Source organism: Meles meles, chromosome 20 (assembly GCF_922984935.1).
Source record: "Meles meles chromosome 20, mMelMel3.1 paternal haplotype, whole genome shotgun sequence".
Lineage (NCBI taxonomy): Eukaryota > Metazoa > Chordata > Mammalia > Carnivora > Mustelidae > Meles > Meles meles.
Window position 1 is genome coordinate 44,281,394 of NC_060085.1, and position 19,810 is coordinate 44,301,203.

General features: G+C 37.2%; 1 protein-coding gene across 1 annotated transcript in view; it reads left to right on the top strand.

The window, feature by feature from the left end:
- Window positions 1-19,810, top strand: part of CNTN6 (contactin 6) — a 287,198-nt gene that overhangs the window by 18,166 nt on the left and 249,222 nt on the right. The window contains 1 exon segment of the mRNA XM_045991202.1: window positions 17,072-17,208. Within this exon segment, the coding sequence (XP_045847158.1) occupies window positions 17,154-17,208 (55 nt within the window). The 5' untranslated portion in view covers window positions 17,072-17,153.

Below are 19,810 nucleotides of genomic sequence, written 5' to 3' on the forward strand. Positions count from 1 at the left end.
TGCCTGGGGATGTGGTACACAAAGGGAGGCTCTTGTAAATGCTGGTGGGAGCTATGTGCAAGCTTCCACTTGAACAGTTAGTCCTTCAGAGTCTAATCAAAGGCTGCTTAGGGGGTTGTTCTCCTTGAGTTAATGGAAGTATGAGTGTTCAATGAAGGGAAATTAGCCCCAGAAGACAGGGAAGCAAATTAAACATTTATTTTGATTTGAATTGGGAGTGAATAAAGTGTTCATTGCTCACTAAACTCAAGTGAAGTTAACATGTGAGAATGAATGGAGACAAACTTCTCTGTGTGGCAAGGAAGACCTCAGGGCACTTTGTACCTAGGAATCTCCCGGGGCAGAACTGAGATGGAGGTGGCCATTCATCATGCTCTGGGGGTGATGGGGATTTTCAGTAAATGCTGTATCAACGTAGTTAAATCTTCCCAGAACCAATAAAAATGCCCTTGCCTTTTCTACCCTCTATTACAAGTAATTGCTATTCATCTACTTACAGATATCTTGGAAGTAGTCACAGAGTACTTGGAGTGCCTGAGGGATGAAAAGTTTAAAGGAAAAATGTAGCTGTATATCATTGGCATTCATGAGAAAATTCATATTAGATGTTTGAAAGACAGATCCCCAGGAGGCAACAGAGAAATCAGGAAAAATATTGTGCCAAAAATACTACTCTGGCCAGGACATTGGGGAGTTTATGTCAGGTAGAGTGAAGGAAAGTGATTTGTAAAGAAAGGATGTATGTGCTTTTCCACATGCATTTAGTTTATTTATATGTACACATCCCCTGAAAAACTAGAATGTTCTGGGAATTGACAACCAGATTGGGCCTGAAATTCATGAAATATGCAGCTGTGCTTATATTTGTTTGACTCTAACACCTCTGAATAACATCTGGTAACTGATCAATACATTTTCAAACTCATATCATTTTAAACTCTGTTTGTAACCATTAAGCCAAAAATGTCCTGTACCTGGGTACCATTTTACATTTGGGAAGGCAGGTTTAAGGCACTGGAAATCCACATGCAGAATCTGAAGTCATTGCTTTTTTCTGGAAGTTATGCATTTCTTCTGGGACCTAAAGATCGATTGTCCCATTGATGTCATATGAGACACAGAGGTAAAAAAAAAGATATGAAGAGGTGGGTGGGTGATGCCATCCTTGCTGGGAGTCACTTTAGTGCAAAAGTAATTCTTCCTAGGGGCGCTTGGGTGGCTCAGTGGGTTAAAGCTTCTGCCTTCGGCTCAGGTCATGATTCCAGGGTCCTGGGATCGAGCCTCACATCGGGCTCTCTGCTCCGAGGGGAGCCTTCTTCCTCCTCTCTCTCTCTCTGCCTGCCTCTCTGCCTAAAATCTAATAAATCTAAAATAAATAAATAAACAAACAAAATCTTAAAAAAAAAGAGAATTCTTCCTTTCTTCATTTATATTCTCATTCTCAAATGTTCAGTCACTTGAAGACATGTAGTCCAGGTTAAGCCTACTTACTTCTGTTCACTCTCCTTATTTAAAAAGTCTAGTGTATCACCTTTCAAGGAGATTGTGCTAAATTCTATCAAGATAACAAAGAGAACAATAATTCAAAATTATTATTCCTCATGGATCGCTTTTTCCATAACACCCTGAAATACATTTAAGTCTCTCATAAGTACCTACAAATCACCCACTCACTCAGTGAATTAATGTAACTTAACCCCTCCTGTTTACAAGGACACAACTATACACGCACATACACATACAGACACAACCCAGAAAGATAGACAGTGCAAAATATATCATGAAAAAGCAGACAGACCTTAAATGTTTCGTTTATTCCTTCATTAAAGATAAATCAATTAGAAGTTGAAAGGGAAGCAAAAGCATTTCTAAATGAAGTTATAATAAAAGTTATCAGATCTTGACAGAATGCTTAAGTTAGAAAATTCTGGGAAGATAGACCAACATAATCAAAGATAGAAGCATCCTGGGAAATGACATGATCTTTCAAATTTGGGGTTTTTTTGTACTTAATGATGATAAGGATGACAGTAATAATAGCAACTATTATCTGTTTGAGCCCTGACTTCATCTGGGATGCTCTTCTAAGCAGTTTATAGAATTAAGATGTCCTCACCTAAAACCTGGAAAGAAGCTATTATTATTATCTTCATTTTATTGAGGAGGAAACTAAGGCACAGAAGAGTTAAGTAACCTGTACCAAGTCCCTCCCCTGGTGAGAGTCAGAGACTGGACTAGAATGAGCAGCTTGGCTACAAAGCGTGGACTCTTACCTACTACTGCCTTCTCTTGAGGAGCCCACAGAGCCACTGAGTCAATGACTATTTTTCTTATCTCCCTTCAGACATGGATGGTCTGACAGAACCAATGCCATCTTTGAGAAAAACACTCTACTCTTTTTTTTTTTTTTTAAGATTTTATTTATTTATTTGAAAGACAGAGATCACAAGTAGGCAGAGAGGCAGGCAGAGAGAGAGGAAGAGAAGCAGGCCTCCCGCTGAGCAGAGAGCCCAACGCGGGGCTTGATCCCAGGACCCTGAGACGGTGACCTGAGCCGAAGGCAGAGGCTTTAACCCACTGAGCCACCCAGATGCCCCAACAACACTCTACTCTTATTCTCACTACAGATCCTCCTTCCTTGGACCTTTTCCCCAAATTAGCTTCACATTCAACCTGCCTCCTGTGTTAGAAACCAATTAATATTCTTTTCAGAGTAATGCCAAGCACATATGTCCAGATAGCTGACAATAATCCTGTGCTTCCTGTATATAATATGAAAAGGGCCCTAGTCTTGAAATCAAAAGATCTGGGTACAAGTTCCAGCTCAGGCATATACATCTATGCTTTTGACCTAATAATAGTTGAAGTACTGTTACATTATTTGGAAGTTTTCCTCCTACTTATCTCTGTTGAATTGCCTGCTCTGTCATCTCAGTTTAGAATTCAGAAAGTCAAAATGTTGCTGTACTCACTGAAATTACGTCACTGATTACAGGCAGTGGTGAACTCTCTCTGAGCCATTTAAGATTCCTTGGTTCAACGCCCACCCCGCCCCTGAGCTGGGCCAGTCTACCCTTCTGCAGAAGGCACTGAGTATAGTTTTTAATATCCTCTTTTTTTTTTTAATTTATTTGACAGAGAGAGAGATCACAAGTAGGCAGAGAGGCAGGCAGAGAGAGAGAGAGGAGGAAGCAGGCTCCCTGCGGAGTAGAGAGCCCGACGCGGGGCTCGATCCCAGGACCCTGAGATCATGACCTGAGCCGAAGGCAGCGGCTTAATCCACTGAGCCACCCAGGCGCCCCTTTCATATCCTTTCTTAACTCCCTCCCCATTGTTAATAGCTCACAGTGGAATATATCTGGATACAGATTAGGCTTACAGTTTTGTCCCAAGTCACCACAGGGTACATAATAGAAAACAGTGCTTTTAAAAGAGTATGCACACTTTATTCTTTGTGGGTCTAGGAAAGTTAGTGAATTTTTCTGAGCCTTACTTTCTTTTTCTTGGTAATTTAAGAAATTAAAATGAGACATTTTATTTGAGAGAGCACCTTTCACACCATAGATCAGTTTATAAAAGTGGCTATTACTTATAGGAACACAAATTTTAAGTATTAGAAGGCAGTTAAGTCCTGTTAGTGAGAGGGCAAGGAACATACGTGAGATGGGGGAAATCTGTGTCAGTATCTTAATGCCCTCCCCTTGGGAAAATGTCTGATCAGATCAATAGGTGCATTTGTTTTGCCTACAAATGCTATCTCCAAAGGCAATAGAAGGTGCCAAGGGCTGGGAATGAGGTCGGTCCCCCATGCCTCTTGCCACAGTCTCTCCTCTCAAAACCATGTATTGTGCTCGCTTCAGCAGCACATATACTATCAAAACCATGTATTTAATGAGAATAACACACCTTCAACAAAAAAGCCTGATCCTCATTTCTGTAACTTCAAAAAGTCAAAGAATGGGGCCCTTAAGAGACTGAGGTGTAATGGCATTGCCTGTTCCCAAATGAGTTATTTTTTTTTTTGTCCTTTTTATTTTTATTATTTTCAAAATTCTAGCCTCTCAGTAGCAGAGGAATTTCCCAGACTTTTGCAGGAACAGTGTTGACAGGCAACTGCATTTTCCTCCCGAGTCGACTCCTATTTCTGTGAGGTCAGGACTGCCAATGGGAGCACATATCAGGGGACAGGTTGATGGAAGAGAAGGCAAAAGGTCCAATTGTCCAGGGGCCGGGGACCATGAACCTTAGTCAAAGGGAACAGAATGGAATCAGTGTACATCCTGCTGTGAGTGTTCACTATTTTTTCACCCTTTCTCCCTTAATGGATAGCCTGGAAGAAAGTATGTTCTTTCTCAGCAGAGAGCCTACAACTGCATAGTTTTAATGTATTCATGATAATATGAATATATAGATTTTCTTTTCATAATTCTCTTCCAGGTAGGTCAGAAAATTCACACATCCAGACATTAAAAGAGAAGACATGCCATTAAATGTGGTCAGAAAAATCACTGATTGGCATGAAAGTGATTAGAATCCAGACAATTTTCCTGATCAGTTATGCAGGAGAGAGTGACACTTCAGTCATTTAATCCCTGATGTATATCTTGGGCTTTTTCCAATTTAGAGAACTCTCTCAAATCCTTTATTTAATTGATCCCTACAAAAATTAGGAGCAGTCAAGAGGAGAGATACTACTGTCCCAATATTTACTGTGGGCAACCTAGGAACAGAGGTTGTTAAGACTTAACTCAGATTGTATCAGTAGCTATTGGTGGAGATGGGACTTGAAGACCTTTCCTTTTCTGGTCCAGGGCTCTTTTGCCCAGATCAGATTTTCCCAAAGTGCTTTTTTGGGGCATTCACCCTACGAAAAGTACTGTAGAAAACAGAATCCCAGGATCCTGGAAGTCTTAGCAACACAATGTACCATACCTTTCTCTTCAAAATGTTATGATATACCTTCGAGTCACAGAGACAGTGAAAAATCCTGCAGGATTTTGTTTACCTTATTTAACCTTGTGGTTTGCATAATATTTGACTGCATGCTATTTTTTTTTTTTAAGCCTGAAAAGCACATGGTGGGAACCCTTGCCCAGTGCTTTATAACAGTTGTAACAGTTTATAACAGTTCAGATTACTCACAACGAAGGAGGAGTCATCTGCTTACAACTCTAATAGGGAGAGATCCTTCTTTTCCAATGCTAAGAAATTTGAGCTGCATCTCCCAGAGCCAGTTTTAGGGGAAAATTGTAGTCCATAAAATTAACCATTGTGGTAAAAAGCACAGGCTCAGGGTTCAAACCAGTTACTGATCAAATGAGGGACTTTTCTGCCACGATTAGTTGGCTGCACTTTGTCCAATTCCTTTAGTGCCCTCAGCTGTACAGTGAAAGCAGTCATTGTATTAAATGAGACAGTACATGTACAATCCCTGGCATAGAGCCCAGTCAGTTTTCAAAAAGTCATATTACTCTTCTTCCTGTGATCTTCCCTTTCAGGCAGTCTCCTGGTATCCCATTCTTTCTCCTTCTTCTATTTCTCTGTGCTGTCATACAATCCAAAAGGATTCTGCTTCCAGCTATCTCACCCAGGAGGTGTGAGGCAGAGATGGTAGAGACCAAGCAGGTGGTAGAGTGAGGCTAGGTCTGAAACAATCAAGATCCCCCAGACCCAGGCAAACAGTGAAAAAGGACCAAGCACTCCTGAAACTGGTTGTCATTAATGCATTTCTGTTGTATTGCTACTGTGTGGAAAAGTGGACCCAGTGATGCCAGATCTTTAGATTTTTTTAAAAAAATTCTTTATTTAAATTCAATTTAGTTAAAATATACTGTATTATCACTTTCAGAGGCAGAATTTAATGATTCATCAGTTGCATATAACGCCAGTGCTCATTCCATCAAGTGCCCTCCTTAATGCCCATCGCCCAAATTATCCCTCCCCTGACCCACCTCCCCTCCAGCAACCCTCAGTTTGTCTCCTAGAGTTCAACTTATGGTTTGCCTCCCTCTCAATTTTTGTCTTATTTTATTTTTCCTTCCCTTCCCCTATGTTCATCTATCTTGTTTCTTAAATTCCACATGTGAGTGAAATCATATGGTATTTGTCTTTATCTGACAGGCTTCTTTCGCTTAGCATAATACCTTCTAGTTCCATCCACATGCTTGCAGATGACAAGATTTCATTCTTTTTGATGGCTGAGTAATATTCTAGTTTATATATATGTACCACATTTTCTTTATCCATTTGTCTCTTGGTGGACATCTGGGCTCTTTCTGTAGTTTGGCTATTGTGGAAGGGCCATGACCTAATGAACCCTGGTCCAGAAGATTTCTGGCTTCCCACTCTGATACAGAATTAAAAAGCTACAAGTTTAGAAAGGCTTAAGAGGTCATCTGGTTTAACCTTCTCCTTGATGCAAAAATGCCGTCTATAATATCCATATCTATAATATCCAGGAAAAGTGTCATCCAGCTACTCTTATATACTCCTAGTCATAAAGAACTTGGTATCTCAAAGAGAAAACATTTTACTTTTCTCTTTGTAGAAACAATTTCGTGGAATACTCATATAAACCCCACACAGTAGATAATACTTTTTCCATTACAATTATCATGAAATTCAGGCTCAGAGAGGCTATTTTACTTTCTCTAAAGTCACAAAGCTATTAAGTATCTGTAGGTTGTAAGATAGAAGCCCAGACTGTCTAGGTTTTAAAGCCAGTACACTTAACCACTGGCTAAGCAATTCTACTTGTTAAAATGCTCTGGGCTGATACTAAGCTGAAATTTGCTGCCCTGAAATGTCTGCCCTTTGGTCACAGTTCTGCTCTCCTGAGACACAAATAATAAGTCTAATCCTTCTTCCAGAAGACAACCCTTCAAATATTTGAAGATGGCTCTTTTCTGCCTGCTAAACCTCTCTTCTCCAGGCTAAACACACTCATTTCTTTCTACTGACCCTAGTAAGTTGCTAGGCACTTCATCATCCTTGCCCTGCTCCCCGAAGGGAGTTTCAACTTGTCAAAATTCCTCTTAAACCATGATGTTTAGAAGAGAATACAGTCCCCCTATGTGGTTACATAAGTGCAGATTAAGACAGAAACAACACCTCCCCTGTTTTGACCACTTATGCTTTTATTAATGCAATCTTGGTTATAACTGATTTTTGACAACTATGTAAAAAAATAGGCAAATATAAAATGTTGGCCCAGAATCACCCCAAAGTGTATGTTGTGTCCTTTTGTAAGCACTGATTGATATAGAATCAGTTTTCCCCACCCCACTCTAATTCTAAGTAAGTAGATCAATTTTTAAACCTAAATGTAAGACTAAATATATATTTTATTAAATATGATTTATTAGATTTAGGTAATGTTTATGCCTATACTGACCTGTTTTGTTTTGTTTTTCTTTTGTTACATTTGAAAAATGTAGCAAAACAGAAAATTTTTTTGAAAAAATTCTCATATTCTAATGAAATTTTTTTAGGCACAGAAGGAAGTAAAAGGTTTTTTTGTTTTTTGTCTCTGCTGCTCTAATACTGCTCCCCAGATTTTATACTTTCCTCAAAACAAAACAAAAATACTTCACACCCATATCTGTTTTAATAGGATCTTCTTTTAAATATTCCTGTTTTGATTATTTTTTTGGCTAATTTGTAATGAAGGTTCAAAAAATGAAAAGAAAAATAATCTGCTCCTTTCTGTTTAACATGTATGTATGTGTGTATGTATAGGTGCGTATATATGTGTGTGTGTGTGTGTGTGTGTGTGTGTGTAAAATAATACATACCATTATTATATGTATATTTTATACAGTAGCAAAATTCAAAAATATCTGGATTAAAAATAATGGAATAAATGCACGCACTTCAATCCAATATTTTCAGTCCCAGTATTTCTGAAATTTGGGATCTGATATGTTTACTATCCCTCTCAGCTTTCTGTCATTCCAGAGATTAGTCAAATATTCAGTAGGCTTGGGCTAATATCTTAATGACTAGGCACTACTCCCCATCATTCTTTAGCCAGAAATTGGTAAACTGCAACCTCGGGCTAAACTCTGTCCTTGATTGTTTTTTGGTAAACAGAGTTTTATTAGAATGTAGCCACTCCATCTGTGAGTGTCTTGTGTATGACTGTTTTTATGCGACAATAGTCAGTTTAAGTAGTGGTGACAAAGGCCAAAAGATGTGCAAAACTGAAAGTATCTACTGTCTGATCCTTTACAGAAAAAGTTTCCCAACTTCTGTTTTCACGGTTGGTTAGCAGTCCATCCGGTCTATTATACGGGAACGAAAACTGGCATATTCTTATCCCTGTGTTAAATGATACTGAAAGCAAAAAAAAAAAAATCTTTTAGTTATTTGCTTCAGGAAGTATTTGCTTCTACAGGATAAAGCTTACATTTCAAGACGCACATCAAGAGTCTCACCTCATGGTGTCCATCCATCTAAAGCTATTATTCCATAAACTGTGCCCAGTCCTACTCAGGTTCTCGTCTTGCAAGAACAACTTTAAAGTCACTCAGCTCAGGCCATAAAATCCTACATATATATCATCCATAACTTCCCCTTCTGAGGTGGTGCTAAGACTGTGTCAAGTTATATTCTCCTTTTCTGCAGTAAGTCTAATAAACTTGGATTTGGCTGAACAGATATTTCTTGTCACCCTTTAGGGGAGGGGAGAGTGGACATTACAAAGCCTCCAAACTAGTATTACCCATCCTGTATTCTCTTACTCTGATTAATGTAAACACCAAGAGCATTCCTATGAGGTATAATTACCCACATTTTACATTTGGGAAAATGGACCCACAGAAGCTGAAGCTATTTAGATTTGGATGGCATGCCCTGAGTCATAGATCAAGAGGAATAACTAGTAAGGAGAACCCTCTGGCAGGATTGTGCCAGCAAGTCCCAAGTCTATTCTAGGTCCTGAACTGAACTGGAATTAACATTTACCTGCTCTAGGCCTCAGTGTCCTCATCCTTGCAAGCAAAGGGCTGGCCTATTTCATCTATACAGTTTCTTTAAATTCTGCATCCATTGAAAGTATGATTTTTTAGCAGTTAGAAAATCAGTTTTTCCACCGTAATCTCTTTCAGTGAGACTCCTCAACCGAAAGTCATCTGAGATCAACTGTATTGAAGACTGAGTTGAGTTCTACAGCTTAGTTGCTCTAATAACGACAACAAAAATGTGCAAATGATTCTATTTTCATAACAAACATATTTGCATTTACTTCATGCTGTTAACAACTTAACATGTAATCATGCCTCCTCTAAGAAAAGAAGTAATACTTCTTCTGTGATTGCATTAAACACGCTGTGTTATATCTTTCTACTAATCTATCATCTATTATGACTGCCTATTTTGAGAGCTGGCATAACAATTATCATAAGTGATAGCATTATATTCTGAAAACAAAGAATGTGATGGTATAATTTATCTTGCTACTTTGCCTGACTTAATGGCATTTAGGGTTTCCTATTCCAAGCCAGATTTTTTTCACATCATAAATATTTCATCTTTTAATTTATTATTGATTTAGTTTGATAATAAATAACTCCATGAATGCTGAGGTTGGAAATCTGTTGTAAAAATTGTTAAGCATATTCTCTTCTGTCCGTCTGTGGAATTTGATCACACTGAAATACGACAGTGAAGGTACCTGAAGAAAATGGATTTGGGATTTTTAATTTATCTGATGCAGTTAATTAACTGGTCAATTAAAAACAAAAGGGCAATTAGTGCTGAGCACATTTGTTCTGATGATGAACACACAATCTGATAATGGATCTTGATCTCTGCTACAAAATGCTTTAATGTCAGAGCAGTGTTGCTGTAAGTAGAGGAAGAATAAAGCCCATTAGGACTAATGCACTTTCAACAATGGTTTTCTTCAATGCTAAAGCAGCATAAGTGAGACTCGATTAGAGAGAGAAGTTGGCCAGTATTTTAAGTAATATTCCTTTATGGGCCATTCTATTACCCTGTATTTAGAGCCATAACAATCACCAAGCCATTCAGTAGTATCAGGACTTTGTTTTTCTATCAAAGTGAGAAAATCATTTCAGATAGTACAGAAGGGGTAAGGAACAGTTATAATTTGTAATTGACCTGAGGATTTCTATAAAGAGTGCGTATTAATGAACATAATTCTCCATCACCAGACTGGTATCACTTACATCATCTCTACTATTAAAGAGAATCAGATTGAGAGTCGGACAAGAATAACTTCCCGTATTTTTTCTATCCTTTAGTGTGATGTGTTAGGTCATCTTAAGCATTCTCTGAAGCTTGTGAGTATGGTGGGTGAATACCTGCTAGAATCCTATATGAGCCCCTTTCAAAGGCTTATTGCAGAGCTGTGCATGCACATTCATCCTGACTTAAAAAAAAAAAAAAAAGACTTATTTATTTTAGAGGTCAGGGCACAGAGGAAGAGAATTTTTTAAGCAGATACCCCACCGAGTGCAGAGCCTGTTGCAGGACTTGATCTTACCACCCATGAGATCATGACCTGAGTTGAAACCAAGAGTCAGATGCCTAACTAACTGAACCACCCAGGGGCTCCTCACCCTACCTTTTTTTTTTTTTTCTAAAGCTCCTATCCCTAGTTCCCAGTGCAAACAGAAGTTGCAAACCTCTTTTTTTTTTTTTTAATTTATTTGACAGACAGAGATCACAAGTAGGCAGAGAGGCAGGCAGAGAGAGAGGAGGAAGCAGGCTCCCTGCAGAGCAGAGAGCTGGATGTGGGGCTCGATCCCAGGACCCTGGGATCATGACCTGAGCCGAAGGCAGAGGCTTTAACCCACTGAGCCACCCAGGCGCCCCGCAAACCTCTTTTTTTAAAAGAAAAAGAATCTTTCTCTTTTGATAAATCCTATTGTCTCCCGTATCTGCTGGAATACCACAGTTGAACATGACAACAGTCCCGTGCCCCCCCTCCCCAATTTCCCTACTGCTTGCAGTTTAGCCAATACTTGACTTTCCTAATTAATTCCTGTTTTACTGGCAACTGTATGCAATTCATAGACTGATGAATGATTTTATAGCTAAGAGTGGATTGAGTGATAGCTTTCCAATTCTGAAAAAACAGTTGTTCTGAACCATTCAAAGAAAACTGTTAGTGTTGTCTGAGTTAAGAATACTTAATGTTGGGTGTAACCTCACAGTCACCGCAATTGTTTCTGATTCTTCTCTTACCTGCTTTTTAGGTTCAGATGCTTGTCAACAACACAGAGTACAAAGAGGTCAGTTTAAGGCAGGACACTCACTGGCTGAAGCTACTTCAAAATACAGGACCCATTTTTTTCTGCTAAACAGATAATATTTTTGCTGAGTGTACATACATAGGGTTAAAGAAGTGTAGTACCACAATCCTTTACCTGAAATCCTTATAGCCAAGTACATTTTAGAGCTTAGAATGTATTAGAGTAGGGTGGAGCAGAAAAACATGCAGAAACTAAATCTGTAAAGGGCCAGATAATATATATTTTCTTGAGGATCATATTGGTCTCATATGTTTTAACTATTCAACTCTGCCTTTGTAGCACAAAAATAGCCATATACAGTACATATATAAACAGGCATGTTGGGTTCCAGGGAAACTTTATTTACAAAAACGGACAGGAAGCCAAATTTTGTCATCATTCTGTAGTTTGCTGATCCCTGTTTTAGCCTTTAGAAAGACACTGTGGGGCGCCTGGGTGGCTCAGTTGGTTAAGCAACTGTTGGCTCAGGTTATGATCCTGCAGTCTCAGGATCAAGTCCTGCATTGGGCTCCCTGCTGGACGGGGAGTGTCCTTCTCCCTCTGACCTCTCCCGTCTCATCCTCTCTTTATCATTCTCACTCTGTCTCAAGTAAATAAGTAAAATTAAAAAAAAAAAAAAAAAAGGACACTGTGGCATAATTTCGTATGTATTTAGACAATACCTCCAGTGAGCAACAGCTCTGTCAATCATTTCTGATTCAGCAGCAAAACATGTAAATACTCATAATAAATTGGATAAAACAGACTGAACAACCTCACATTAACTCAGGACAGATTTTACCACCCAGTGAATTTTCCCATCCAACTTACAAAGATATTTTAACTTTCAGAGATTTAAAATATATATATTTTGAAATTACAAGAAATGAATTGTGAACCTAAGCATATTCTTTTGTTGAAGTGTGAAATTGATACTTATGCATTGAGAAAGTCCATGAAAGCAAAAGAAAATGTACATGGCCTAGAGAGGACAAAGTTTGTTCAGTAAAAATACAATAGTGATCTTGGCAATTGGGTCATGAACCAAGACTCCCATTTTTCCAGGTCAAAATGATATTTAAGATCACATGGCCAGGGGCACCTGAGTGGCACAGTGGGTTAAGCCTCTGCCTTCGGCTCAGGTCAATATCTCAGGATCCTGGGATCGAGCCCCACATCAGGCTCTCTGCTTAGCAGGGAGCCTGCTTCCCCCTCCTGCTTCTCTGCCTACTTGTTAACCCTCTCTCTCTGTCAAATAAATAAATAAATAAATAAAATAAAAAAGATCACATGGCCAAATAAACCTCACCTAAAACAAAATGCTGGTGATGCATTTGTGAAACTTTTTTAGAGTTCTGAGAATTCTTTTAAGTTTATATATTGGCCTCCTTTGTTTGCCTCAAATGATCTTTAGGGTTCTAGGAACCTAGAAATAATTCCTGTGGTTATTTTCTGTGTCAGTGACCAGCATAAATTTTACCTACTGAATATTTCTAGGCTATTTGGCTATGAGTAAATAACCAGAACCTTCTAATTTGGATGGCTTTCATTGAGTCAGAGTACTCTCCTTCCTCATGTAATTTAAACTTTTACAAATGGAACTTGTACAAATGACAACTGATGTATAAATAATAGCTATTAATCTATCTTTATAGAGTTTTGCCAAATAAAATATATCCTAGGCTTTTGCTCAATACAGGATGGTAAAGAGAAATATTTGCTATGAACTTACATGCTGGGTTGAATAAAACAATTTTAGAATATTAGAGCTGGAACAAACATAAAGGTAATCTCTAGGTTAAACCCCTCCATTTCCATAAGGGGAAAATGGCAGTCAGTGTGATTATAAATCAATCACTCAACATTACTCAGCTGATTAAGTGAAAGAGACAATAGTAGAAGCATTGTCTCTAGGTTCCGAATTTAGTCTCTTTTTCTTAGTGATACTAGATTGTTTGGCTATCAAACACAAACCAAGCACATATTATGAAATAACTGTGAGCTCTACATTACATACCACACCAAGTATTATTAGCAAGTATGACATATGGTGTTATCTTCAAGGTAAGGGATGAAAATTCTGGCATTGCAATGGAAACTTTGATAAATACAAGTCTCGAGGTATATCAGTTTGCTCTGGTGTCTTTGAGAAACACTTCATATAAACTCAGGGTGAAGAATGAATGTACTATTCAGATGATTTTGGTTGCAAGAGATAAACATACAACACAAACTGGATTAGGCAAAAATTTCATTTTATTGGTTCACATCTGGAAATTCCAGGGGTGTAAGCATGGCAGGTGGTTTTATAACTTCATGGTATCAGGTATGATTATAGGTTTTTTTAATGGCAAAACAAAACACAATAATACTCATATATATGAAACTGCATTGGATGAAGCAGAACTCTTGTTTCTTACAGACTGAGATGGGACAAGAGCCATGCAGGGGAGTGTACCAAGGGACAGGATAAAAGCCAGCCGGGAGAGTAGGATATCAGGTGGGGTGGGGTTAGCTAAATTTTGTGGGCTTCTGTGACATTGCGTATTTTAAATAATTATACCAGCCCAAGGAAGAAGGAACCATTCCTGAGTGTCAGGTATCTGGATACTGCTAGAAATTGGGTTTGTGTGCACTATAACCCAGGAGTATTGGATCCTATAAAAGAAATAGTTGGGGTGAAGACTTAGTAAACTGTCTTCCAAGGGGAATTGAGAGTTTTTAGCCACATTTACAAAATTGGGTTAAGATGGCCCTTCTGAAATATTATATTACATTGGATCAACAAACTTTTATGTTAGCAACTTAATAATATTGACAGAGGTCATGGTTTTGATTGTGATTCGTTTGGCTTATATGCTCCTCCTTTTATAAAACACTGTAGTGAGGTAAATGGATTTCTGATTGACAAGGCCCTGGTTACATCCTCATCTCTGGAGCTAGAAGGTGGAGGCAATCCCACTCCAGTAATACAGACTGAGGGTGTTTAGGGAAGTGGTTCCTCAAAAGAAAGTCTCAGAGCTTTAATCAAAAGAAGGGGAAAAAGTTGCTGCATTGGAAAAATAACGAATGTCCATCAAATAAGTGGGTCATATAATTTATCTTGTATACTAGAACTTTTTAGGAGGAGGAAAGGGTACTATTATGAGTTGTGCTTTGACATTTCAATAAACAGAAACTGTCAGGGAAAAATAGAGATGTATGGTCATGTTACCATTGCATTGCTTTTAAAGGAAATGTAGTCTCTTATGGTTCGCTTCCCTTTGAAGGGTCAGGGGTGGGAGGTTGGGGCAACCTGAGGGTTTTGAAGGGTCAGGGGTGGGAGGTTGGGGGAACAGGTGGTGGGTAATGGGGAGGGCATGTTTTGCATGGAGCACTGGGTGTTGCGCAAAAAGAATGAATACTGTTACGCTGAAAAAATAAATAAAATGAGGAAAAAAAAAAAAAAAAAAAAAAAAAAAAAGGAAATGTAGGCTCTGGTGGGGAATTCTGTGCAAGTCAAAGAGTGTCCATATGGAGATGATGTATAATACATATGCAAAGTAAATCGAGAGTAGATACTTAAGCCTATACTGGAGGTGTTTACAGAGTAATGTAGCTGGAAATGAACAGTTAGAAATTCATTATATATGACCTTGAATACAATTCCCAAAACTTTAGATGATTATACAATAGAGAATGATCAAAGGCTTGAGAATGCTGGCATAATTGAACCAAATTTTTGTTTTAGAAAGATAATTTTGTGTGTAATAGTCACATGCATGGAAAAGACAAGAGATTTCAGGAAGGGAGACTATTCACAGATCACATTATCTTTATCTTAGATTCCACTACTCTAGATCAAAACCATCGTTATCCCTTTCTTAGACTGCAAAAGTAACCTCTTAATTGATTTCAGTCCATCCCTTCCTTTCTCCACATCAGCCAGCGTGATGTTTGTAAGATGTAAATTAAACTGATTCTGTCCTGCTTAAAACCCTAACTTATAATTTGAAAGTATGATACCCATACTTGTATATGGCCTACAGGCCTTGCATATTTGAGCCTCTTTCTCCTTTTCCAACCTTGTCTTATACCATTGTCCTTCTGATGTCATGAAACTGGTTCTTTTTTAGGTCTTTGAAAATGCACACTTAGTCCTGCCTCAGGACTATGTCCTACTTTTTCCCTTTTGCTTAGACTGCTAGTCTCATTCCTCATCCTTACCCATCTTAATCACCACAGCCCTACATCCCCATACCATGTACATCCACTCTTTGACTGGCTAAGAGCTACCTGTCCTTCAAGCTTCAGCTCAAAAATGCTACTTGAACCTCATCCCATACATCCAGATTTCATTTTTCAGTTCAAAATATTTACCATACTTGCCACACATAAACATTCAATAATGTATATATCTGTGTTTGATTTTGTTGTTTTGTTAAATGTTTGTGTCTCTCATAAGATGGTGGGACTGAATATTATTTTCCTTTGGATTTTTTTATTCCTTGATTAAATTTGAAAGCATTTAACTTAGATTTTGCAAAAACTTAAAGTGGAGTATAGACAGTTTTTGACTTTAGTTGAAGTAATTAGCAACAGAAAGAAAAGAAAGGGTTTTAAAATTTAAAAATGTATCAGGAAACTTCAAAATTTCATTATTTGCTAGCATCACAATAAAGTCCACATATTTCCAAAAATATTTGCAGTTACAAGAAATATATAGATGTAAGTTAAAAATTCCCAAAGGGTCCTATCATTTCTATTTATTCATTTTATCAAATGTAACCTAGTTGAGTCTATTTTGAACTTATTCCACATATATATATATATATATTTTGAGATCATGAGTTTTAAGAATCTCCTTATTAGATTTCTCTTTTGAAGTAAAAAACACAAAACACTTCACCTTAATTTCATTTATCACTGGATAGCTTAACTGTCAAAATAATTTAGAGAAAATTATGATGTAACACCATGGGAAATGCAGGTGTCATATTTGAAAGACAAAGATAATACTTCCAGAAATTCATTTCTTGCATGTTTTGTAGTACAATATTAGTTCTAGTTTTCATAACCTTAGGAAAGATCCTGTTTCTTTTTTTTTTTTTAAATATTTTATTTATTTATTGGACAGACAGAGATCACAAGTAGGCAGAGAGGCAGGCAGAGAGAGAGGAGGAAGCAGGCTGTTCGCAGAGCAGAGAGCCCGCCAATGCGGGGCTCGATCCCAAGACCCTGGGATCATGACCTGAGCCGAAGGCAGAGGCTTTAACCCACGGAGCTACCCAGGTGCCCCAAAGATCCTGTTTCTTAATGAATAGATTCTCAAAAATGGTAATTAAAAAACTTAGAAAAGTCCATGAAATTTGTAAAATCACTGTTAATACATATGAGATAGAGTAATATTTTATCCTATTTCTAATGGGATGGAATAAAAAATAAGGGAAACAACAGCATTCCAGGAGTTGTTGAATGTTTTTAGTCCTCATTAACATTTAAAAAGCAATTAAACTCAAAATTATAATAGTGAAAGTTTTAATCTACATAATACATTCATTCAATTGAATTGCATCCCACCCCATTATCTACTACATCAAATCTCATAGCAAATAACGTGTATCAAAGGTATGAACTGAAATTATGGAAATATGAGTTGAAATTGTAGAAACTTTGCAAAACATACATATACATAAAAGGTAGACATTTAGATTGCTTTATTTTGGATAAATAATATATTCATAATGGATTAAATAATGTCCAATAATTCATATACATTTTTAAGTACTCATATTTGTATATTTGTCATTTCATGACAATTTTGTTTTTTTCAGACTCTTGAGATACTGACTAGAAGAAAGACATTTTTTTTTCCTGCTGATTGTATGGGAGAAATTTTGACCTCAGAAAGTGGAAATGAGGTTGCTATGGAAACTGATAATTCTGCTGCCACTCTTAAATACTTGTGCAGGTAATGTATTCTATTATTATGAGTTTTGATTGATTATCTATTGGCATTTTACTTTTTTTCATATGTGAAACAATTTTCAAATGCTTACTGCTTATATTATTTGAATTACTAAGTGATAAACAAAAATTTTAAGGTAATTTCTATGGCTAATATAGAATCCTTAAAAAATGTATCAAGCCCTATTTTTAAACAGAACTAATATTTCAGTTATAAATTGTCAAATATGAAATTTTTATTGTGGAAGGATGCAATTAAATGATTTTTGCATTAATAAACAATGAAGAATAGTTATTTTTTTATCTCCTGTGCAGTGAAGTCATTGCAAATTAAGGTTGAAATATCTATTTTCTCTCAAATTTAAAATTTGGTATAAAAAAGCTATATTGAAATAAAAGAAAATGCAATAAAGAATGTTATATCAAAACTAGAAATAATCTTTGAAATTGTTCTTCCCGTTTCAATGATATGTATTCATCTACTCAACTGTATCTGTTAATACTGGTGTGTCAGTTAGCTTTTGCTGTGTAATAAACCATCCCAAATCTAAGTAGCTTAAAGTAAGAAATAACCATGTATTTAGTTGACAAGTCTGAAATTTGGCAACTTAAGGTAGTCTCACTCAGGGCTGTTCTTTTAGTTTTGGCTCAGGTGAATAATAACTGTGGTCAGTGCCTAGGTCATCTGGTACTAGGCTGGTGGAGGATATTCAAAGCTGAGACAACTAGGCTGCATCGGCCTTGGTTCAGGTGAACTCATCCTCTGTGGCTCTGGGCTCTTTCACATAATGACTGCTTAGAGTGCCTAGAGAAATCAGGAGCATGCAAAATACCATGATGCTGCGACTTGGAACTGGCACAGTGTTATTTCTGCTACATTCTTTTAACCACTCTAAGTCACAAGAGCAGTCCAGATTCAAGGGGTTTAGAAATGTACTTCATCTCTTGATAGAAAAGCTGCAAAGCTATAATATAAAGGGGCACAGAAATAAAAAAGGGAGTAATATTGGCCATTCTTCTAAATCACCAGCCCTGGTCTGTTAAGATCATAGAGTTCTGTTCTTTTTTTTTTCTTTTTTTAAGATTTTATTTATTTATTTGACAGACAGAGATCACAAGTAGGCAGAGCGAGAGAGAGAGAGAGAGAGAGAGAGAGAGAGGAAGAAGTAGGCTCCCCACTGAGCAGAGAGCCTGATGCGGGGCTCGATCCCAGGACCCTGGGATCATGACCTGAGCCGAAGGCAGAGGCTTAACCCACTGAGCCACCAGGCGCCCCTAGAGTTCTGTTCTTAATTGTCAAGTTTACCTGTTTGAGTTGTCACAGAGTTGTACATCAGCTAGATGATCTCACTGTCAGAGCAGCCCTTCTACCATGTCATGCTGCTTCCTGCCAACTGTGTGATAATGGGTACTTTTGAAGTTCATATATTTGTTTTAAAAAAAAAGGCAGTAATATACTGGGAGAACACAGGAACTAACATAGTAATTTACAAGCCAGAAAAGCAACAATTAGAAGAGACACATATTTAATAGCAATTCCAAGAAATGGAAAGATAACACTAATCTTGAAAGCTATGAAAATGCTAAAATATGTAGAAATTAACCATTAGAATCAGAAAACCATATAAATAAAGGTGTTTAGAAGTGCTAGTCATATTTATTCCAGTGATTACAGTATTTTGATTCATGTCACTTCTCTCTGTAACAAAGATTCAGAGTTAAATAATAATGTCTCTTTTTGTAATAGATTAAAAAAGACAGAGCAGAGTCATCAAGGTGCCCCCAAATTATACATGTGTGAATAAGAAATTCTCTTCCCACTTCACATACATTCACATTTCAGCTTCCTGTCAAAATTTAGCATTAACATTTGCCCTTTAAATATGTATATTGAATCAGCGTAGTATCTCTAAAACACCTTTTGTGTTAAATTAAAATAAATTATTATTCTCAGAATGCATATTAGATCTGAGAAATCCACCAATTCTTCTATTAACTTTTATTTATCCAAATTGGATGTGATTCAACATGTCCTTTTGCTTTAGTCTAAAGGGGAAAATAATCATATGTCCTTGGTGCACAATTTCCTTGTGATAGAACAGATTGGATCTTTTTTCTTTCTTTCTTTTTTTTAACCATAGCTATTTAAATAAAATAGTCTGAGCTAAACATTGCCCCAGAGGTAAGGATTTTGATAATGCATAAACAAGAGAGCATTGCTTTAAATTTGCTTGTTTGTTTGTTTATTTGCTTTTAGAGATCTCATGGTGTATCTTCCTACTTGCAGATACTATGCTAGTTTGGAAAAATAGATTTTCTGATGAGGAATTGCTATTTCTGTGCATATGTAAAATATCTTCTTTGCTTTCCCAAAACTTACTTTTTATTAATTGTGAAAGACTATGGTGGTGGGTATTATGGAAGGCACGTATTGCATGGAACACTGTGGATTGTACGTAAACAGTGAATCTTGGAATGCTGCATCAAAAACGAATGATGTGTTGTATGATGACTAACATAACACAATAAAAAACAAATAAATAAATAACCAAAAAAAATTCTGAAAGGCTAGCAAGTCTTTTACAATTACCTGCTTTTTCCTTCCT